At 41.2% G+C, this 24,210-nt stretch overlaps 1 protein-coding gene across 2 annotated transcripts in view; it reads left to right on the forward strand.

Annotated features, from left to right (window-relative positions):
* The window catches only part of KCNH1 (potassium voltage-gated channel subfamily H member 1), a 334,319-nt gene that overhangs the window by 70,871 nt on the left and 239,238 nt on the right, over positions 1-24,210 (forward strand). The window contains exon 6 of one of the 2 annotated variants that reach the window (XM_066366052.1): positions 19,594-20,067. In XM_066366052.1, the coding sequence (XP_066222149.1) occupies positions 19,594-20,067 (474 nt within the window). The remainder of the gene's footprint in view (positions 1-19,593; positions 20,068-24,210) is intronic. The other variant, XM_066366053.1, reaches the window with a different exon arrangement.

The raw sequence follows: 24,210 nt of genomic DNA on the forward strand, positions 1-24,210 counted from the left end.
AACATGCCTTCCCTCCGCCTACAAGCTTTCTCGCCTTCTCTTGACTCGGCAAGTTCTTACCCACTTTTCCAGTCTCAATGTAGACATCACAGCTCCCCCTGGAAGGCCTTCCCAGCTGCCCCTGCCCCACCCAGGGCCAGGTGGACCCCCCTTTCAGAAGCCCTCCTTTCATGTGCAATTTCCTTTCTGAGCACTCATGCGTCTGAAAATGCTGTTGTTTAATAATCGCCTCCTCCAACAGATGAAGGAGGTCTGTGAAGGCGGAAGCGGGGTCTCTCCTGTTTATTCCACATCCCTCCCACTGAACAGTGCCGGCACTCTGTAAGTGCTTGACAAATGTTCATTAAATAAGTGGAGAAAGAAGGAAGCCAGGACCTAGTTCCCTGCCTCACACTTAGTAGGACCTCAAGAGATATTGAGTCCCTTGCACATTAACCCTTTCCTCTCCTCATGAAAGTTGTCTGCTTTGGTCATGGATACCGGGCAGCTTTGTGCAGCTGATTTGCTAATGATGGCACTGTTTCCGTGACAACCTCATCACTAATTCTCAATACTTGAATTTAAAAATTGTAGCTGAAGATTTCAAAGTAAAAAGTTAAGAGAATACAACTGAAGTATTTCTCAGTAAAATAGAAAGAAACCAAGGTTTTGCCCAATTGCATTTCATTACGGGCTTGTATTTGTGAAGGGGTCAAGCTGGTTGGTACTTAGCTGTGACATAAGGTATATGGGTTAAGACCTTGTTTCCCACTGCCTTTATCTCTTCCATTAAAGAACAAGTGCATCATGGGAAAAGTGCTGAAAATAGAGACTGCTTGCTTTAGGGGGAAAGGTATTTATGTCAGAAATTAAGCAATTGTTTAACTTTGGATGTCTACAACCCCAAATCTGGCTTTACTTTGTGAATAGAGTGTCATTCTCAGCCTCTTTAACATCCGTGCTCTCCTTTTCTTTGAATATCCTTCCCTGGTGGGGACTCAGTTTGTCTTCACTTTGTAGTAATAAAAACCGTGGGCCGTCCTGCAAGGGGGATCTTGACAGTTACTTTACATCCAAGCCTTTCCTGACTACCGGGGTCAATTTGTTGTCTCTTTTCCTCTGCTCTTAAGGTAGTTTTATGCAGGCATCTCTTACCACGTTTAGCCTTGTGTTTTAATAGTTAGCTGGCACATCTCTTCTGTTTTAAACTCTGGGATCTTTGGATCCTTGTGGGTGACTTTTGTTGTACGAGAGTTCATGCTTGTTTTTATTAAAGCACTTGGGAGTCCATAGAATTGATGAGTCTCTCAAGCTATTTTGTCTTTTTATTTTTCTCAAATAAATGAACTTTATCAGTCTTTCTTTTTCCCCAGGCCTTTTCAGTTCTGTCATTCTTGGTACCTGATCCTTGAGCAAGCCAAAGTTGTTAGGTAAAAAGGATGTATTTCATAGACTTATTGCTGGAACCTTCCTGATTCTCATCCAGAATCTTCTGAACCTATCCTTTTCTTTACTTGCACAAAAATACTGGTGTTTGAATACTGCTTAAGTATTTACAAGAAAAATTCACACACCTCCATACACATATCTATATCTATTTTCTTATTTGACCTTCCCAGTGTCTAAATGGTATCAGTGGCGTTGTTTTCATTTCTCAGGTGAGGAAAGTGAGGCATGGGACCTTGCCTTGCTTGAGACTGATTGGTTGTGAAGCCGGGATGGGAGAGGCCAGGCTGAGGCTCTACTGGATGCGGCCTGCAAGAGCTGTATCCTCACGAACTTACTGGGTTTGGAACCCTCCCTCCGTGGCTTCCCATCATCCCTTTGTGGTCTGACCTGTCCTCCCTTCTCCCCATCCCCGCCTTGCCCATGTTCACGTGTACACTCATGTCTGTGGTTCGTGTTTTTTAATTCATACTTTGTTGTCTGGTGTGTAGATAGTTTGTTTAACCATTCCAAATCTACTTTTGGAAGAAATTTCTGCATTTGCTTGTCTGTACAGGATAGTTTTATGGTGCAGTGTAGCATCATCATTTAGACTAGCGGTTCTCAACCTGTGGGTCGCGACCCCGGCAGGGTCGAATGACCAAAACACAGGGGTCACCTAAAGCCATCGGAAATACATATTTTATTTAAAAATGTATTGTATAATAAATATGTATTTTCCGATGGCTTTAGGCGACCCCTGTGTTTTGGTCGTTCGACCCCCGTCGGAATCGCGACCCACAGGTTGAGAACCGCTGATTTAGACTGTGCTGTTCTGCACAGTGACCACTGGCTACACCTGACTACTGAGCAGTTGTGATTGACTCATCTGAAGTGGGAGGCGTAGTAAGTTACACACATCATAGTAAGTTATGCACATCGGCTTTCAAACTTAGCATGCAAAAAGGGATGTGGAATTTCTCACTAATAATTTTATTTATCGATTACATGTTGAGGTGATCATATTTTGGATATATTGGTTTAAATGATTGGGTTAAGGTATTAAAATTAATTTCACCTGTATCCTCTTACTTTTTCTTCATGTGGCTACTAGAAAATTGATTTTTTTTTTTTTCATTTTTCTGAAGCTGGAAACAGGGAGAGACAGTCAGACAGACTCCCGCATGCGCCCGACCGGGATCCACCCAGCACGCCCACCATGGGGCGATGCTCTGCCCACCAGGGGGCGATGCTCTGCCCATCCTGGGCGTCGCCATGTTGCGACCAGAGCCACTCTAGCGCCTGAGGCAGAGGCCACAGAGCCATCCCCAGCGCCCGGGCCATCTTTGCTCCAATGGAGCCTTGGCTGTGGGAGGGGAAGAGAGAGACAGAGAGGAAAGCGCGGCGGAGGGGTGGAGAAGCAAATGGGCGCTTCTCCTGTGTGCCCTGGCCGGGAATCGAACCCGGGTCCTCTGCACGCTATGCCTACGCTCTACCGCTGAGCCAACTGGCCAGGGCTTTTTTTTTTTTATTTTTATTCATTTTAGAGAGGAGAGACAGAGAGAGAGAAGGGGGAGGAGCTGGAAGCATCAACTCCCATATGTGCCTTGACCAGGCAAGCCCAGGGTTTCGAACCGGTGACCTCAGCATTTCCAGGTTGACGCTTTATCCACTGCGCCACCACAGGTCAGGCTAGAAAATTGAATTCACATATGTGACTCACATTTGTGGCTTGCATGATATGTCCATGGGTTCTGTTTAGACTGTCGGCTTTTGGATCAGACTTGGGTTAGAATGTCAGCTTCACCACTTAATTAGATTTGTGGTTTTGAGCAACTTAGCTTCCCCAGAATCATTTTTCTTATCTATAAAATATAACCAATATCTACTTCACATGGTTTTTGTGAGGATGAAATTGTATTTTGAAATTGTAAAGTGCTCAGCCGAGAACCTGGCACGGGAGCATAGGGGGTCAAAAGTGTGGACCTTGGTGTTAAATTTGACAAGGATTTCAACACTGGCTGTACTACTTAAAACCTTTGTGGCCATGGGCAAGTTACATGACTTCCCCAAGCCTCAGTTTCTTCACTGTAAAATAGGGATGATAGTAGGATGTACCTCTTAGAGTTTTGAGGGTTAAGTGCACGTGAACGGCTTAGTGGCTCAGGTTAGGGTGTGCGGTGAGCACTCAATGAATGATAACCCAATACTGTAACATCTGGGAAGGGCATCTGCTGGAAACTTCCTGATGTCAAGTGGGATTTGTGGACTCTGGTTTTTACTTTTATTTCTTCATGACAGTACACATAATTGAAAGATTGCTTTAAGATATAGCATATTCTCTCTTGGGTCTCATGGCTACGATCGTGTTCTTAGAACATTATATGATTTTTTAATTAAGAATTATATTTGAGTCTTCTTTTATAGCCTCCTCTTTGGCTTTAATTGTTCAGCCAATCATTCAGTTATTCAAGTGGCTTTTGTTAAGCACTTGCTATGAGCCAGGCGCTGTGCTAAGGACTGAGTATATGGTGGCGAGAAGACAGACGAAACCCTGCCTTCATGCAGCTTACAGTCTAGTGGGAGAGACATCTGTAAGCAAGTGACAAGACAGATACATGTATTGTTATAATTCCTGGTAAATGCTATAAAAGGAACAAACCTGGTGACGTGATAGAATGCAACAAAGGAAGGGAGGTGGTAGAGAGGCTTTTTCGGATAGACTGGTCAGGAAAAGCCTCTATGAAGAGAGGACACTTACTCCAAGACCTAAAGGTCGACTGGAACCCAGTCATGCAGGGGCAGGGACACTTTGAGCTGTCCCCAGTTGGGTAAAGAGCTTCGGTATTTGTGCAGAAAGCCAGTGGGGTGCAGAGTTTGGTGAGAGGGTGAAGGGCTTAGGTGAGGTGGGAAAGATAGACAAGGCCTTGGAGGTCACAGCAGAAAAGTGGATCTTATTTGAAGTTCAATGTAATGAACTGGGGGTTTTGATAAGGGAAGTGAATGATTAAGTTATATAGGGTATATGAATTTGAGGAGGGAGAGGGGACGGTGCACTGGATAGAGTTGTGGAAGTAACTGGGAGAATAGTGACAGGGTCCTGAGTTATATGTATTTGGTAGCAAAAGCAATTGACCCTCCCTGATGGGTCAATACTAGAGGTTTCCTTGGAGGGAGATCTGAGCTGCATACCTTTTTTTTTTTTTTAAGATTTTATTTATTTATTTTAGAGAGGAGAGAGAAAGAGAGAGAGAGAAGGAAGGGGGAGGAGCAGGAAGCATCAACTCCCATATGTGCCTTCACCAGGCAAGCCCAGGGTTCGAACCAGCAACCTCAGCATCCCAGTCTGGTGTTTTATCTACTGCACCACCCCAGGTCAGGCCTGATCTGCATACTTTTGTATTCAGGAGGGATTGGCATTAAGACAGCCAAGCAAGGAGTGTGTTCCAAGAAGGAAGATGTCTAAAAGTCTGAGAGGGCGAGTTAGCTCAGGATGGAGCATCCATTGGGCTTACCCATATTGAGGTTGTTGGTGATCTTGACAGAAGCCATTTCATTTTAGAGTGGAGGTGACAGTCAGCTTGGACTGTGGGGAACATGATTGGAGGGGAGAAATTGAAGATGTGTTTAGTCTACTCTTTCTAAAAGTCTGGCTATAAAGGGGAACAGTAAAAAGAGCTTAGCAAGAAAAGGAAGTTGACTGATGTCTAAAGATAATGATGGAATGATTCTATGTCCAAGGGGAGACTGATGGAATGAAACGAGAGGAAATCATAGGGTGAGGGTGTAAAGCACTAGAGGAGGGGGAAAGGTGAGGTTCAGAACTAATGGGAGGATTTGGCTTTTGGTGGGAGGTGGGCCTTCCTCTATTGAAACAGGAAGGAGGCAGGTGATTGAGGTTGGAGGTTGGTTTGTAGATTTGTGATTGTTGGAAGACAGTAACTTCTATTTGGTTCTGCCCCCCCCCCCCCACGAGTGATTCATAAGGAAAAAACATGAGCTAAGAGTGAGGTATAGCAGCGAACAGTACTTAAGAACTTAGAGTGAAATATCCTGGTCTCTGATCCACTTCAGCAAAAAGCACTTTACATGGTGACTGTCATTTGACACAGAAGGGTTCAGGGGAAGAGTGGTTTGGTCCCACTTCTTACTTAATCTTTCTAGGTGTGGCTTGAGGACTGATGGTTACTCTTCAGGGAAACAGGCTCTGGCCAATGTGGCTGGTTTGGGACTTTAATTGGGAAGCCCTGTAGAAGGTCCACAAGGGACATGCTGCCTTCAGCCAGAAGCGGTTTCATAAGATAACAGAACAGCACGTTGCTGTCATTCAGAGGCTCCACGCAAAAGTAGTAGTTTATCAAGAGTCAGTATACAGAAGAACAACACTGAATTAGGAAAGTGGGCTTGGGCTTAAGGTGTTATTTTGTCATCGGCAGCACGACTGCGAGCAAAACCATTTCTCTTCTGTGCTTTCCCCCAATTTGTAAATAAGAAAAGCACTAGTCTTTTCATCTCATGAGGTTGTGTGAGACGTCATGATGTAGGTCGTATGCCAGGGAAGCTAATTCAGGTTGTGCAGATAGATGAGTGAAGACTTGGAGGCGTGGAGCCGGCGTGGAGCTTGTCCTCCCAGCTCTCTGCCACTCGCCCCCGTGTGACGCATGGGGAGTCACTCCGCCTCTCTGCCCCTTCATTGCCCCACCTGTAGAACCCTCTCCCAGGCTGGTTATAAGGAGGCAAAAATACAGTTGGGGACTGTGGAAGTAAAAGGGCTAGAGAAATATGGTAGTCTGTCTGATTTTTCTATTCTTCATACAGGGAGAAGCCCTAATTCTATTTTCCTTCCAAAATCAGTCCTAAGATAAATATTCTTTGGCTTCATGAATAATGGCCTGTACAGAACATTTCCTGTGGACAGAACCTGGGACTGGGTGTTGTAGGGGGAGGGAAAAAGAGAGGCGAACCAGCCACATTACACTGGGTGAAGGTAGTGGCATCTTTATTTGGGAGACTCCCAGGCCAATGGGCGTATAGGACTTGATGCAGGCCCACTCTTAGGAGGTATGTTCTGGAAGGGCTGGCAGCTGTCTGCCTTTGGAAGCTTCCACTGTCAAATTGAAGGAGTTGGAAGCATATGCTCATAATGATAAGTGATAGACACGAGGTGACTGGCTGGTGGTCACCAGGACCCCTCCACGAGGTTATTCTGGTCTGCATTTAATGTGATGCTGTTTCTCAGCAAAGCTTCTAGAGCATCACTGAGCATTAAACATAGGACCAACCCCTTATGGCTGGATGCAAGATAGGTTTGCCATCTCTTTTGACTCTGTACTGGAGACTTTCTCTTTGGATGCCACTAACCAGTGTCCAGATGATGATATTCTGAATGACCTTGAGAAGGCTTTCCCTCCTAAGGATGGCAGTCATGGGGCTCATCAGAGTGATGACATGACCCATTGTCCTGGTTTGAATCCATCCCCACTCAGCCTTCTGAGGAGGAAGGTGGGCCAGTCTTTCTCATCAACATGAATAATTGGCATTTGCCACTGTACTCTAAAAAAATACTCTTGGACAGGGAATTTTTTTTACAATGTTGTGTTTCTGTCATGAGGAACCCACTCCATGGAATCTCCCTCTCCTGTTTTCCATAGATAGTTGCTACAGAGTTAATACGAGAGTGAATATACAGGATCTCAATTCAGACTATAAGAGCTTCGTCTTATGGGAATCATTCACAGCCTTTAATATAAAGATTTGGAAAGAGATTATGTTACATTTATCCTGATCAAATATCCTAACATCCAAGTCTGCTCCCTGAATACAGATGCCATCGAAGTTGGGAACCAATGGCTCGCGAGCCAGATGTAGATCTTTTGATGGCTGCATCTGGCTCACAGACAAATCTTTAATAAAAAAAATGTTAAAAATATAAAACATTCTCATGTGTTACAATCCATTCATTTCCTACCGCTCATGTTCATGGTTGCGAGTGGCTGGTGCCAATCACAGCTTTCCTCCGGGACAACACCAAATTTTTATTGGATAATGCGTAACGTACACGGATCATTGTATGGCTCTCACAGAATTACATTTTAAAATATGTGGCATTCATGGCTCTCTCAGCCAAAAAGTTTCCCGACCCCTGCCCTCTGGTTTCAGTGTAAAGACTGTATTGCATCTCAGACTCAGGAAGAGAGAAACTGAATGCCAGTACCTCAAAACCCTCCCTGTGTAGCTTAGCACCTCCTTCAACCCCCATTCAACACCTGTCGGAATAGCAACAGGAGGAGATTCTGTGGTCAGCCTGGCATTTGGGAGAGGTATAGAGACACTATTGACTCAGGCCTCACTCGAGCAGGGCCTCAGTGTACTGGAAAGCCCCAGAATGAGAAGTTCACCTATAAATAATTGTGGATTATAGCAAACTGTCACAGGAACAGACACTTTTCTCTGAAAGGGCATTTCCTCTTGAGGGCTTGTTACCAAGAACAGTGGAGCTCCAGGTGACTCTGATGTGCAGTCATCGGGTGGCTGCCTGCTTATAAATTCTTTTGAGTTCTTGCTGAATAGCCTTATCGCTCATTGAAGCTGTGTTTTGCAAACAGACAATAACCCCCTAAATCAGTGGTTTCCAACCCCCAGGCCGCAGACTGGTACCGGTCCGTGGGCCATTTGGTACCAGTCCACAGAGAAAGAATAAATAACTTACGTTATTTCTGTTTTTTTATTTATATTTAAGTCTGAATGATGTTTTATTTTTAAAAAAATGACCGGATTCCCTCTGTTACATCCGTCTAAGACTCACTCTTTTTTTAAAAAGATTAAATTTAATGCAGTGACATTGATAAATCAGGGTACATATGTTGAGAAAAAACATTTCCAGATTATTTTGACATTTGATTATGCTGCATACCCCTCACCCAAAGTCAAATTGTCTTCCGTCACCTTCTATCTGGTTTTCTTTGTGCCCCTACCCTCCCCCCACTCCCTCCCTCTCCTTCCTCGCCCCTCCCCCCTTACCATCACATTCTTGACCATGTCTCTGAGTCTCATTTTTATGTCCCATCTATGTATGGATTCATATAGTTCTTAGGCTTTTCTGATTTACTTCTTTCACTCCATATAATGTTATCAAGGTCCATCCATGTTATTGTAAATGATCCGATGTCATCATTTCTTATGGCTGAGTAGTATTCCATAGTATATATGTACCAAAGCTTTTTAATCCACTCGTCCTCTGACGAAGACTTGGGCTGTTTCCAGATCTTCGCTATTGTGAACAATGCTGCCACAAACATGGGGGTGCATTTCTCCTTTTGGAGCAGTTCTATGGTGTTCTTGGGATATATTCCTAAAGTGGTAAAGCTGGGTCAAAAGGCAGTTCGATTTTCAATTTTTTGAGGAATCTCCATACTGTTTTCCACAGTGGCTGCACCAGTCTGCATTCCCACCAGCAGTGCAAGAGGTTCCCTTTTCTCCACATCCTTGTCAGCACTTATTCTGTGTTGTTTTGTTGATGAGCGCCATTCTGACTGGTGTGAGGTGATATCTCCTTGTGGTTTTAATTTGCATTTCTCTAATGATTAGTGATGGTGAGCACTTTTTCATATGCCTGTTGGCCATCTGTATGTCCTCTTTGGAGAAGTGTCTATTCATTTTTTTCCCATTTTTGATTGGATTGTTTGTCTTCCTGGTGTTGAGATTTACAAGTTCTTTATAAATTTTGGTTATTAACCCCTTATCAGACGTATTGTCAAATATGTTCTCCCATTGTGTAGTTTGTCTTTTTATTCTGTTCTTATTGTCTTTAGCTGTGCAGAAGCTTTTTAGTTTGATATAGTCCCATTTTTTTATCCTGTCTTTTATTTCAGTTCCCCGTGGAGATAAATCAGCAAATATATTGCTCCGAGAGATGTCGGAGAGCTTACTGCCTATGTTTTCTTCTAAGATGCTTATGGTTTCATGGCTTACATTTAAGTCTTTTATCCATTTTGAGTTTATTTTTGTGAATGGTGTAAGCTGATGGTCTAGTTTCATTTTTTTGCAGGTAGCTGTCCAATTTTCCCAACACCATTTGTTGAAGGGCTGTCTTTATTGTATTTCCTTACCTCCTTTCTCAAATATCAGTTGTCCATAGAGCTTTGGCTTTATTTCTGGGTTCTCAGTCCTGTTCCATTGATCTATATGCCTGTTTCTATACCAGTACCAAGCTGTTTTGAGTACAATGGCCTTATAGTAAAACTTGATTTCAGGAAGTGTGATACTCCCACTTTATTCTTCTTTTTTAAGATTGCTGAGGCTATTCGTGTTCTTTTTTGGTTCCATATAAATTTTTTGGAATATGTGATCTATAACTTTGAAGTATGTCATTGGTATTTTAATTGGTATTGCATTGAATTTATAGATTGCTTTGGGTAATATAGACATTTTAATGATGTTTATTCTTCCTAACCATGAGCATGGTATATGCTTCCACTTGTTTGTATCTTCCTTGATTTCTTTTATCAATGTTTTGTAATTTTTCAAGTACAAGTCTTTAGTCTCCTTGGTTAAATTTACTCCTAGGTACTTTCTTTTTTTGGTTGTAATAGTGAATGGGATTGTTTCCTTAATTTCTCTTTCTGACTGTTCATTGTTGGCATATAAAAATGCCTCTGATTTCTGAGTATTAGTTTTATATCTTGCTACTTTGCTGAATTCATTTATCAGGTCCAGTAGTTTTTTGACTGAGACTTTAGGGTTTTCTTTATACAATATCATATCATCTGCAAATAATGATAGTTTTACTTCTTCTTTTTCAACTTGAATGCCTTTTATTTCTTCTTCTTGTCTGATTGCTGTACCTAGGACTTCCAGAACTATGTGGAATAAGAGTGGTGAAAGGGGGCACCCCTGCCTTCTTCCTGATCTTAAGGGGATTGCTTTTAATTTTTGCTCATTGAGTATGATGTTGGCTGTGGGTTTGTCATAGATGGCTTTTATCATGTTGAGGTATGTTCCCTGTATTCCCACTTTGCTAAGAGTTTTGATCACGAACGGGTGCTGGATTTTATCAAATGCTTTTTCTGCATCTAATGATATTATGTGGGGTTTTTTTTGTTTGTTTATATGATGAATCACATTGATTGATTTGCGAATATTGTACCAGCCTTGCCTCCCCAGAATAAATCCCACTTGATCATGGTGTATGATTTTTCCATATATTGTTGGACCCAGTTTGCTAATATTTTGTTGAGGATTTTAGCATCTAAATTCATCAGGGATATTGGCCTATAATTTTATTTCTTTGTGTTGTCTTTGCCTGGTTTTGGAATCAGAATTATGCTTGCCTCATTAAAGGAGCTTAGAAGTCTTCCTTCCTCTTGAATTTTTTGAAATAGCTTGAGAAGGATAGGAGTTAGTTCTTCTTTGAATATTTCATAGAATTCACTTGTGAAGCCATCAGGTCCCGGACTTTTCTTTGTTGGGAGTTTTTTGATAACTGTTTCAATCTCATTTGGTGTAATCGGTCTGGTTAGGTTTTCTGATTCTTCCAGATTAATTTTTGGAAGATTGTATGTTTCAAGGAATTTGTACATTTCATCCAGGTTGTCTAGTTTTTTGGCATACAGTTCTTCATAGTATTTTCTTACAATATTTTGTATTTCTGTTGTGTCAGTTGTTATTTCTCCACTCTCTCATTTTTAATTTTATTTATTTGAGTCCTCTCTCTTTTTTTCTTGGTGAGTCTAGTTAAAGGTTCATTGATCTTGTTTACCTTTTCAAAGAACCAGCTCCTAGTTTCATTGATCCCCTCTATTGTTTCTTTAGCCTCTCTGTCATTTATTTCTGCTCTGATGTTTATTATTTCTTTCCTTCTACTAGCTCTAGGCTTTACTTGCTGTTCTTTTTCTAGTTCTTTTAGATGCAGGGTCAAGTTGTTTATTTGAGCTTTTTCTAGTTTCTTTTTTTTTTTTTTTTTTTTTTGTATTTTTCTGAAGCTGGAAACAGGGAGAGACAGTCAGACAGACTCCCGCATGCGCCCGACAGGGATTCACCCGGCACGCCCACCAGGGGCGATGCTCTGCCCACCAGGGGGCGATGCTCTGCCCCTCCAGGGCGTCGCTCTGCCGCGACCAGAGCCACTCTAGCGCCTGAGGCAGAGGCCAGGGAGCCATTCCCAGCGCCCGGGCCATCTTTGCTCCAATGGAGCCTTGGCTGCGGGAGGGCAAGGGAAGAGAGAGACAGAGAGGAAGGAGGGGGGGTGGAGAAGCAAATGGGCGCTTCTCCTATGTGCCCTGGCCGGGAATCAAACCCGGGTCCCCTGCACGCCAGGCCGATGCTCTACCACTGAGCCAACCGGCCAGGGCCTTTTTCTAGTTTCTTAAAGTGTGCCTGTAGTGCTATGGACTTCCCCCTCAGTACTGCTTTTGCTGTGTCCCATAAATTTTGAGTTGTTGTATGTTCATTGTCATTCGTTTCTAGGAATTTTTAAAATTTTTTCTTTGATCTCATTCTTAATCCATTCATTATTTAACAACCTGCTATTTAGTTTCCATGTTTTTGAGAATTTTTGAGCTTTTTTGTTGTGTTTTTTTTTCTAGTTTCATGCCATTGTGATCAGAGAAAGTGCTTGATATGATTTCAATCTTCTTAAATTTGTTGAGACCACTTTTGTACCCTAACATGTGGTCTATCCTAGAGAATGTACCATGAGCACTTGAAAAGAATGAATATTCTGCTGCTTTAGGGTGAAAGGTTCTGAAGATATCTATTAAATCGAATTGATCTCGTGTGTCCTTTAAATCTGTTGTTTCTTTGTTAATTTTCTTTCTTGAGGATCTATCTAGTGATGTTAGTGGGGTATTGAAATCCCCTACTATTATAGTATTGCTGTTGATCTCGTCCTTTATATCCATCAAAGTCTGCTTTATATATTTAGGTGCTCCTATATTAGGTGCATAAATATTTATAATAGTTATATCTTCCTGTTGGATTACTCCCTTTATCATTATGTAGTGGCCTTCTTTATCTCTTACTATATCCTTTGTTTTAAAGTCCATTTTGTCTGATATAGGTATTGCTACCCCAGCTTTTTTTTCATTTCCATTTGCATGAAACACTTTTTTCCATCCTTTTACCTTCAATCTATGTGCATCTTTTGTTTTAAGGTGTGTCTCTTGTAGACAGCATATGTACTGATCCTGTTTTCTTATCCATGCAGCTACCCTATGTCTTTTGATTGGATCATTTAATCCATTTACATTTAAAGTTATTATTGATATGTAGTTGTTTATTGCCATTTTATTCTTTATAGCTGTATTCCTCTTTTGCTATATTCTTTTCCCACTTTGATCTGTTTACAACAGACCCCTTAACATTTCCTGCAGCATTGGTTTGGTTGTAATGAATTCCTTGAGTTTTTGGGGTTTTTTTTGGGAAGTTTTTATTTCTCCTTCAATTTTAAATGATAGCCTTGCTGGATAAAGCAGTCTTGGTTGTAGGTTCTTGTTCTGCATTACTTTGAATATTTCATGCCATTCCCTTCTAGCTTCAAGTGTTTCTGTTGAGAAGTCAGATGTCATCCTTATGAGGGCTCCTTTGTAGGTGATAGCTTTTTTTCTCTTGCAGCTTTTAATATTTCCTCTTTATCACTTAGCTTTGGTATTTTAATTATGATGTGTCTTGGTGTAAGTTTCTTTGGGCTTCTCTTTAACGGAGTTCTCTGTGCTTTCTGAACTTGTGAGAGTTTCTCTTGCATTAATTTAGGGAAGTTTTCAGCTATGATATGATTGAGCAAAGTCTCTATCCCTTGTTCTTTCTCTTCTTCTTCAGGAATCCCTATGATGCGGATGTTATTTCTCTTCATGTTGTCACAGAGCTCTCTAAGAGTTTCCTCAGACTTCTTGAGTCACTTTTCTTTTTTCTTCTCTGCTTTCTTGCCTTCATTCAAGTTGTCCTCCAACTCACTGATTTGATCCTTAACTCTATCCATCCTGTTTTTAATTTCTTCCATTGTGGTCTTCATTTCTGATATTGTATTTGTCATCTCTGACTGATTCTTTTTTAATATTTCAATATCCGTTTTTATACTTGTTATTTCTTTATTTAGGTGTTTGTAATGACCATCCATTGTTGTTCTAAGATCCCTAAGCATCCTTACAATTATTATTTTGAACTCCGCATCTGGAAGTTTGATTATTTCCATATCACTCAGTTCTTCTCCTGAAGGTTTCTCTTGTGGTTTCATTTGGATTTCACTTCTTTTTCTTCTCATTATCTGTGTTTGGGTGTTTTGTTTGTAGAGTTGGTAGAGTCTAGGCTTGGTGTTGTCCTAAGACTCAATCTTGATGCTTGTCTCGTAAATTTGACAATTATATTTAAAAATACCATAGTTTTTACGCCGGTTGCATAATTTTATTTTGTGCATTTATCCGTCCCACCCTAAAGGCTGGTCTGTGAAAATATTTTCTGACATTAAACCAGTCTGTGGCCCAAAAAAGGTTGGGGACCACTGCCCTAAATAACTCACCTCCCTTCCCCATGCCTTTTCCTTAGCTGAAGGCCTAGTACTCTTTCCTTGTAATTCTCGTAATTCACCTACATTCAGTTGATTTTTTAAAAATAAACTTCTTATTTTTAGTAAGTGTAGATTCACACGCAGCTGTAAGAAATTGTACAGAGACCCACATGCTCTTTATTTAGTTTCCCTAATCGTGATGTCCTGTGAAACTAGAGCCTAATATTACAACTCAGAAACTTACATTAGAACAATCACGAGATAGAACATTTCCATCCCTCTGAACATAGCTCGTGTGGCCTTTTTATAGCTACACCCACTTCCTTCCTGCTTTCAACCCCCCCTCCCCCGATTAAGCCCTTGGGGGACACTCATGTGTTTTTAATTTTTGTAATCTTGTCATTTCAAGGATGTTATATAAATGGAAGTTTATATAAATTTATAAAATATTATATAAAGTTCAGTCTCTGGAGACTCATCCAGGTTGTATCATGTATCTGTAGTTTGTACCTTTTTAATTGGTGAGGAACTTTCCATGGAATAGATGTACCACATTTTGTCTAGTCATTCTTCTGTTGAAGAGCCTCTAGCTTGTTTCCAGTTTGGAGCTATTATGGATAAAGCTGCTATACACATTCACATACAGGTTTTTGTGTGAGCAGTAAGTTTTCATTTTTCTGGGATAAAGGCCCAGAAGTGTAATTGCTGGGTAGTTGTATATTTTGGTTAATAAACAGCTAAACTCTTTTCTTCAGTGGCTGTACCATTTTATATTTCTAAGAGCAGTGTGTGAGTGAGCTAGTCTATCTGCATTCTCACCAGCGTGTGTGTTGGCATGAGTTTTTATTTTTGTCATTCTGATAGGTGTGTAATGATAGCTCATTGTAGTGTTCATTTGCATTTTCCTAATGACTAACGATGTTGAACGTCTTTTCCTGTGTTATTTGTCATCTGTGTATCTTCTGGGGTGAAATATTCGTTCATGACTCTTCCTCATTTTCTCACTGGATTTTTGTTTTTATTGTTGAGTTTTGAGATCATATATTGTAAATTATATGTTTTAGATAGATACTTTTTTTTTTGTTGGGTATGTTGGTTTGCAAATATTTCTCCAAGTCATAGCTTGCTTTTTGATCTTCCTAGTTTTTTGCAGAGCCAGTTTTAAATTTTGATGAGGTCCAGGTAATCAGTTTGTTCTTTTATAGATTGTGCTTTTGGTGGCAAGTCTAAAAACACTTTGCCTAACCTTAGATCCTGGGGATTTTTTCTGTTTTCTTATGTTTTTTTTCTAAAAGTTTTATAGCCTTACATGTTATATTTAAGTTCACCATCCATTTTGAGATAATTTTTATATAAGGTATGAGACTTATATTAAAGTCTTTTTAATTTTTTTATACTGATGAGTATTCTTTCCTCCACAGAACTGACACTGAATTACCACTATCAAAAATAAGTTGAGCATATTTGTGTGAATCTATTTCTGGGTTCTCTATTCTTGTCAATTAATTTATGAGTCTATTCTTCCAATACCACGCAGTCTTAATTACTGTGGCAATTTATCAAGTCTTAAAATTGGCTAGACTGATTCCTCCCACTTTATTTTTCTTATTCAAAATTGTTTTTAGATTTTCCAATTCCTTTGCCTTTCCATATAAGTTTTAGAATAATCTTGTGTATCTACATAAACAATTACTGGCATTTTGATAGAAATTTTGCCAAACCTGTATCCCCATTTGGAGAGAATAGGCACAGCATGTCTCTGCATTTATTTTTATCTTCTTTGATTTCTTTTGTCAGTGTGGTATTGTTTTTAGCATATAAGTCGTGTTCATGTCTTGTTATATTTGCATCTAAGTGTTTTTTTAATTATAAATGATATTCTGTAATTTTGTATATATAATTTTTAGTATGTTGAAACACAACGATTTTTGTATGTTTACCTTGTGTTGTGTGACCTTGATGAACTCGATTAATTCTAGAACTTTGTGTGTAGATTCCTTGGGCTATCCTATCTACACTGTTATGTCATGTGAAAACAGGGATACTTTTATTTCTTCCTTCCTCATCTGAATGCTTTATATTTCCTTTTTCTTTTTTTGCCTTATCACAGTGGCAATACTATGTTGAATAGAAGTAGTGAAAGCCAATATTTTGCCTTGTTCTTAGTCTTAGGGGAAAAGCCTACAGTCTTTCACCATTAAATATGATGTTAGTTGTAGGTTTTCTGTAGATGTTCTTTCTCAAGTTTAAGAAGTTCCCCTCCATTCTTATTTTTCTGAGAGTCTTTTTTATCATGAATCGTAGAATTTTGTCAAATGCTTTTTATGTATCAATTGATATGGACATATGATTGTCCTTTCTTAGTCTGTTAATATGGCAGATAGCAATGACTGAAATTTGAATTTTGAATCATCTTTGTACCCCTGCAATACACATTACTTAGTCACCTTTTTATACATTGCTGAATTTTATTTGCTACTATTTGTTAAACATTTGCTACTATATTTATGAGAGATATCAGATAGTAGTTTGGTTGTTGTTGTTTTTTTTTGCACTGGTGTTATCTGGCTTTATCAGGGTAATACCAGCTTCACAAAATGAATTGAGATGTATTCCATCTGTGTTCAATTTCCGGAAGCAATTGTGTAAAATTGCTGTTAATTCCTCTTTAAATTTTGGCACATTTATTCGTTAAAATCACCTGCTCCTGAAAATTTCTTTTTTGGGTGTTTTAAAATCATTAATTCAATTTTCTTAATAGTTTATAAGGCCATGAAATTATGGTAGCCTTTTAAGAAAAATTTCATCTAAGTAGTCAAATTTTTGTGTATGGTGTTGTTTGTAGCATTCCCTTTTTATTTTTTGATATCTCCAGGGTTTATAATTATATCCCAACCTAGCAGAAATGAAGGGACGCTTACCCCTTTCTCTGCCGTATCTGTATCAAAGGGAGCTGGGTTGGGCAGAAGTCCAGGTTTCCAGTTCATTCTCTGTTGACACTAGAGGGAGGCCCTTTCTTGTTACTGCTGGGTGAGAGTGAGTGTTCCAGATCCCTGCTAAGCTTACATTGATGCCTCCCTGGGTTGGGGTGGTGATGGCCTTCTTAGTCTGGGCGGTGGTGAAAATCACAACTCCCCATTGGACCTCCTCTGACCCACCCCTGTGGGGAGGGAAAGGAAGCCTCATTACCACTGGGGGGGGGTGTCCAGGCTCCCTACTGGGCCTTCTCTGTCACTACCCCTGGTAGGGAGAAGACTGAGGTTGGGTGCTTCATTAAAGCCTCGAGAAGGGGAGAAGTCTAGGTTTCCTTTGCTGGCCTGGGTATGAGTGGGACCACAACTATTTCTGTGCTATTTGGCTAGAGCAAAGTGGTTATTGTCTAAAATTTTTTTGTCTTTTAAGACTGCCCCTTTCCTAGTCTTTTTGCTAGAGAGAGTAGGCTCTTGTCAGGATTTTTATTTTGTCTGCACCCATTGGTGTTTCCAGGTTGCTGGCTGCTTCACCTCCAAGTATGAGTCAAAAAGAAAACCCACTGAACTCACCACTGTGTCCTTCCTAGTCAGTTTGCTGTTTTTTTTATACCTTTCAGAGTCTTCTTACGTTTACTTTATATATAATGTCCAGGAGTTTTAGTTGTACTTAGATGGAGGATTAAGGAGAATTACGTCTACCCTGTCTTCCCAGAGGCAGAAGTCCTTTTCACTTAATTTTATTTGATTTACTCTTATAGGTCAATCCCTTTTCCTGCCTGAGGTCTCAAGGCCCAAGCTTCATTAGTCGCTCTTGTGTAAATTCTTTTCATGGGGAGAGAAATGAAAATCCCAGGTCTAGAAGAGCTCTGTGCGTTGGTGGGACGGGTGGCAACAGCTCCCATACCCAGAGACGCACACCGGGCACTCTGGGTTTCTATGACTTTTCTTTTTTTACGGCCTGGGACCAACCATAGTGCAGCAGGGATATTCAGATTATTTTGTATTCGCTAATGGGTCTTTAACCTCAAGTGGTAAAAATAAGCTCCCATGACACAAGAGGAAGTTTCACTTAGAGATTTGTAAGACTGTAAGTGACAGAGGAGAGCAGCTGGGCTGGGGTTGGGGGTCCCTCCTAGCTTGGCCTACCCCCTGAGAACAGCTTTTTGCCTTTCTTCTTCCTTCACTGAATCTGCTTCAGTAAGAACGTGTTATTGAGCCCTTTGAGTAGTACAAACGTTCGTGTACACCCTTGTGCCTCCTGATCTGCCTCCTTTAAAATTTTTGTTTTAAAAATGTGTAAGGCAACATTTAAAAAAGACAAATGTATGTTCTTCTTGTTTCTATAAATTGGTTATCAAACACACATGATTTTAAGTTAATAGAACTGTAACTGGAACTAGATTTACTTTAAAAAAAACCCAGAACAACTCACTCCTGGCGGTCAGGGAGCATGAAAAAAAACCTCACTGCTCAAAGGGTTAAGGAAATGTAACCTTGAGGTGGAACAGCACGCGTTTTTAACCCAGCTGGACCTAGATCCTGGTTCCATCTTTCCTGGCCGCATGACCTTGGAATTTCATTCATTCACTTAAAAACAGTCCTGTAGTGCCTCCTCTGGGCCAACTACCACGTGGGGATTTTGGAATGAAGTGGTGGGTACCTTTCATGGCTCTGTTTGATTTTCTCGCCATCGGTAAGTTCAGCTGGTTTTACTTTAAAAATATGTCTAAAATGGGACTACTTTTTGCCATTATCACATTTTTTTCTCAGGGTGTTATAATAAGCTTCCCGATTCTGTTCTTCCCTCTAATCCCCTGCCTCAATTCAGTATCTATGCAGCAGCCAGGGAGATATTTTTATAAACATGCATCAAATTATTCTCTTGCTTAAAACCCTCCTGTTAGACTCAGATGTACTGAGAATAAAATCCAGTGCCGCCCCGTGACCCACGAGACGAGGTCTTGCATGCTTTGGTTTCTGCTTCCCCCCTGAACTCATCTAGCAACCTTTTCCTCCGCACTTAGTGTGCTTCAGACACACCAGGCTTCTTTCCTTTCCTGCAGATACCCCGCTTGGCCTACCCTGGGTTCATAATACCACTTAGGCTCTCTGCTTAGGATAATTATTCCACAGAAGTTTGAATGGTTGGTTCCTTTGGTCATTCAGATTTTAGTTCAAACGCTTTCTCTCTCCTAATCCTCAAGTCACATTCTATCAAAGCAATGCGTGTCCTGTGCCACTTCTTATTTAGCTCTTATCACAATTTCAAATTATCTTGATTTGTCTACTAGACCGAGCTCTACAAGGGCAGGAATCACGTTGCTTCCTTTATTACAGCATGTCCAGTGTCTAGAACAGTTTCTGGCACAGAACAATAAATATGTGTTGTGTAAAGTTAATTCTTCTGAGCTTCCATTTCTTACTTGTCACATCGAATAAAAATTGATTAAGAAAATGAGGTTGTGTTTAGAACCAAGTGTGATAATAAATGTATGTGAGGTATTTATTACAATGCTTGGCACATACTAAGCCAAATAATAGTTTGCCATTGTTTCATTGTGATTATTATAGTATAATGTTCACTTCTCTTCTCGCATACTCTTCTAATACCTGTCTTGTGCCTAATGATCCATCTAGAGCACCATGATGATTTGTCAGTGACAGATGCTTGCTATTAAATCCTAACTGAGTTCTCTCTTGGCCATGTTTTTTATACAGGTCCTGCAGCTGGGCTCAGACATCCTTCCCCAATACAAGCAAGAGGCACCAAAGACTCCCCCTCACATCATCTTACATTACTGTGTTTTTAAGACCACATGGGACTGGATCATCTTGATCTTAACCTTCTACACAGCCATCTTGGTCCCTTACAATGTCTCCTTTAAAACCAGGCAGAACAATGTGGCCTGGCTGGTTGTGGATAGCATCGTGGACGTCATCTTTTTGGTGGACATTGTGCTGAATTTTCATACCACTTTTGTTGGACCAGCTGGGGAGGTGATTTCTGACCCCAAGCTCATCCGCATGAACTACCTGAAGACGTGGTTTGTGATTGACCTTCTGTCCTGTTTGCCATATGATGTCATCAACGCTTTTGAGAACGTGGATGAGGTTAGTGCCTTTATGGGTGACCCAGGGAAGATCGGTTTTGCTGATCAGATTCCACCACCCCTGGACGGGAGAGAGAGTCAGGTACATCCCTCAAATCTCAGATCTTATTGTCATGTCTTTAAAGCTGAATTAAATGTGGGTGGTCAACAGAAGAGTAATTAATGGGTGGGAACGAGCATGACTGATGGCTGGAATGGAGCATGCTTGGTCAATATCCCCACCCACTGTTCTTGTCATTGGAGGCTCAGAGGTTCTGCATGTCAGTGAATGATGTGGAAGAGACCACCTACTACTCCACATGGCTTCCCTCCTACTCCACATGGAGTGCATGCCACTGGCTCAGGGCTGGTAGGGCTGCAGGAACAGGCATGCATTGCCACTGCATTGCTGAACCTTTCACTCTGTATACTGAATGTCTACCTATTGGTTATTCTAATTACAGAGACTTTTCTGTCATCTGTTGCTGACCTTTGGCTGTCTCATTTTAATTGACTCCTAGTAACAAGGATGCTATTTCTCCTCAAGTTTGCTTGCTTATTTACTTATTACTTTGGGGGGGGGGAGGTGAATGTTGGGAAAGAGTGAGTTGTTTCTTTGCTAACCTGAGTTTTGGAGGTGACCAGTGGTATTCAGTTTTCTATACTTTTCCTTCCCTAAATTTGCTGAGGTAGTCAGGCTGTAGCTAAGAGAAGCGGTGTTGTTACAGGATTACACTGCTCTGGACTGTTAGTCTTGCAGGCAATGAAAAGGATGAAAAGATAAGTGGCCCTGTAAATGGGTTAGAGTCAGACCATGCTTAAACAGTCAGTGAATGGGTGCCTGGGACATGTTGTAGCAGGAAGGGGCTGCTGGGCTGGTTAAAGTGATTTTCTCCTTTGAAAAAGCAAGGATGTGAAGTCATTGAAAAGGAAAATGTCAGATTCCCATCCAGTTTGTGTCCTATTAGAATTGTCTTTTCTTTTTCCTGCTCCTTGGTTGACACTCAGATGGATTTTTTTTCTTTTTCTTTTTTATTGAATTCATTGGACTGACACTGGTTAATTAAATTATATAGGTTTCAAGTGTAGAAGTTCTATAATGCATCGCCTGTATATTATATTGTGTATTCACCACCCAAGTCAAGTCTCCTTCCATCACCGTTTCTATCTCCTTTACCCTCTTCTTCCTCCCCCTCCCTTTTCCCCTCTGGTAATCTCCTCACTGTTGTCTGTCTGTAAGTGTTCTTTCTTAATCCCTTCATCTTTCTCACCCAGCCCTACCACCTCCCTCCCCTCTGACAGCTGTCAGTCTGTTCTCAGTGTCTATGAGTCTGTTTCTATTTTGTTTGTTAGTTTACTTTGTTCATTAGATTCCACATGTAAGTGACATCATATGGTACTTGTCTTTGGCTTATGTCAGTTAGCATAGTGCTCCCCAGGTCAATGGATTAAGATAAGGCAATCCATTTGGCAAATCTTCAGCCTCAGGCTGCAATGGATCCTCACTGCCTGAGATTACAGAGGGTCCCAGAGATGTCAGTCTGGCCGGGCTGTTACCTGGGTGGGTGATTCAGGATGCCATCTGGAGGCTGAGTCAGGCAAGATATCCCCTAAGTTAAATGGAGAGTGGGACTCAGTCTCGGAAGGAACAGTCAGCTCCCTGCCAGGAAAACAAGGCTTGACCAGCGATTCTGTCTTGCTGGGGGTGTATACTGCCTTTCTGCCTTTGGCTCAGTGCCAGCAGTGGGCGAGGATGGGGCTCCTGCCTCTGTGAGAACCTGCTACCTCCCGCTTCTCTTTCCAGGCAAGAGGAGCTGATATTCAGATGCTCTAGATGCAGAACAACCCCTGATTTTATCTGCGTGGTGTGTTTTCACGTGCTTTAAAATCCCAAGGAATAATTCTCCGGTGGCTATGTGGATTTTGTAGGGAATTAAATGAGTCAAAACTGATCATTTACAAGAATAAAATCACCCCTAATGAGAATGTTGAAATTCCTAAATGTGAATTTTTGTACACATTGGGAATATTTTTCTGTGTGAAGACATTTTTAGAAAACTTTATGTTAGTGGGTAAAATATGATCACTTTGGCTTAGATAATTCAAGTGAATTGCTTCAACCTAAAGAGCTTCTTACATACACATATGGGAAATGAAATTTAACTTTAAAAAACCTTTTAAATTAAACCTTTTGCTATTTATAGCAATGACATTGAAGTTTTGTAGATAAATAACACAGTTCTTTGGCTTCCATGGGTTCTTATTAAACACTGGCAGAGCTATAAACACATATGGAAATGTGCCGAGATTACCTGGTAGACCGACAGAGCAGTGAGCATCTCCTCAGGCCCTGGGGATGTTGGGCTGGAATTTTCTTGCTATTGATTGTGAACACCCCTGACATGGTTCCTGGTTTCCAGATTCGTGAAATAGATCGTAGGTAGTAAAAACATCCTTTATCTGTAGCTTTCTCGTTGGCAAAGGGTTTAACATCAAAGCTCTTACTGTCATCTCATGATCATAAATAATAATTTAAATAATAAAGGGCAAAAGAAATAAATATTAAGGGGTGGTAGCTGTGATTTGCTTCTGCAAAAACTTGATTTCATATTTAGTAATTCCTTTTAAAGCTTTGGCTCACATCTGAAACAACGCCTTCTCATAACACTGTTGGTATTGGGAGAGGTAAGTGTGAGGAAACAAAAACTGGCTTCTAGTCCTCTTGGTGTCACCTGTTAGGACAGCTGGAACCTTGTGCATGTCATTAACCTTTCTGGGTTACAGTTTTCCTGCCTGCGTATTGGGGATGATACTACCTTACCTGCCTCAATGCATGGCATTTGGGCAGTAGATTATTTGAGTTCAGTTCCCACCAGCTGCAAAGTCTGGTGAGTTCTAAAATCTCATCTGCAGTAGTCGCACCTCCAGACTGATTGTGAAAATGAGAGGCCCAGCACACTGACCTCGAGAGGAGGTGCTCCGTGCCACATTCCGAGGGTGGCCCAGGAGCTGCCCACCAGCAGGCTTCCGAGGTGGAAGGCAGAGGGACACAACCCCAGAGCAGAGGCTAGATCCCCAGTCATGGCCCAGAAGGCCTGCAGCTCACTGCTTTTGCCAAATAAGGTTCTTCACTGAAAATACAGTAATCCTGGGAACGGGGAGTTCTTGTACTTTTTATCTTGACTGTTTTATTCTCCAAACAACCTTTAACTGCCTCAAGCTAACGCCTAATTAATTTTAAACATTGGTATAAAATTCAATTTAAACAATTAGAAAAAGGAAAAGTGAAACCACATATGCCTCTCTAGTGTGATTACTTCTCTCTTAGATGCTTGCTCCACCTAGAAGTCTAATGGCTTTCAAATGTGATTTCTGTTCCTGACGACTACCTGGCTACCTCTGGCAGGAGACCACACAGTAATGTGGAAAAGGCCTCCGTGCAGGCTTGTTAGTGTCTTAAAGAACCTAAAAGCTGGGACAGGTAACATCCACAGAAATTCATCTTACTGTTGAGAACTTCTAAAAATTGTTAAAAAAAAAAAAAAAAAAGGAAAGGAAAGAAAAAAGAAACAGGGCAGGAACCAGTGGTGGGGTGGGAAGGAGGTCTGGGGGTGGTCTGGGGAATTTAGCAGTTTATGATAAGTAGACATTCTGGAGAGCCCAGCGGCACCATAGGGGTCATCTAGTTTCAACCCTCTTAAGTCCCAAATAAGGAAAGCATCTCGGGGAATTCGACCAATGGCACAGCAAATGGTCCCAGTAATAATGAGTTCCCTTCTGACTCTATTCTTAATAGCAACAAATTTGATAAAATAGAGACAAAACACTGAAGGATACAGCTGAGTCAAAACGCTCCTGATGTGTGAGCCCCCCGCCTTGGATAATTGTGCTGGGAACGGGGTATGGGAAAGTGGGCAGTGCGCTTTCCCCGGAGCAACTGTAGCAGCGATGAGATGGGCAGTTTAAGATGCTGGCTGAGAGACAGACCGGGCACGGTTTCCCAGGCACTGGCCTTTCTATTAAAAGCCACCATTACATTAGTGGGCATGAAAAGCTGGTGGGGCTTAAGGGCTGGAGGGTCAGGAAGGGCACCCCACCTGTGGAGCCTGGATAAGGCTGGGGAAAATTCCCTCCCTGGAGAATTGTGGTTACTGGCTGAGTGGCTCACAGCCACCACACGCTGTCTTCTTACCACACTCTGTTGTGGAATCACTAATCTAAGAAGGCAGTCCCTTCTGCTCTCGGT

This window comes from Saccopteryx leptura, chromosome 2 (genome assembly GCF_036850995.1).
Source record: "Saccopteryx leptura isolate mSacLep1 chromosome 2, mSacLep1_pri_phased_curated, whole genome shotgun sequence".
NCBI lineage: Eukaryota > Metazoa > Chordata > Mammalia > Chiroptera > Emballonuridae > Saccopteryx > Saccopteryx leptura.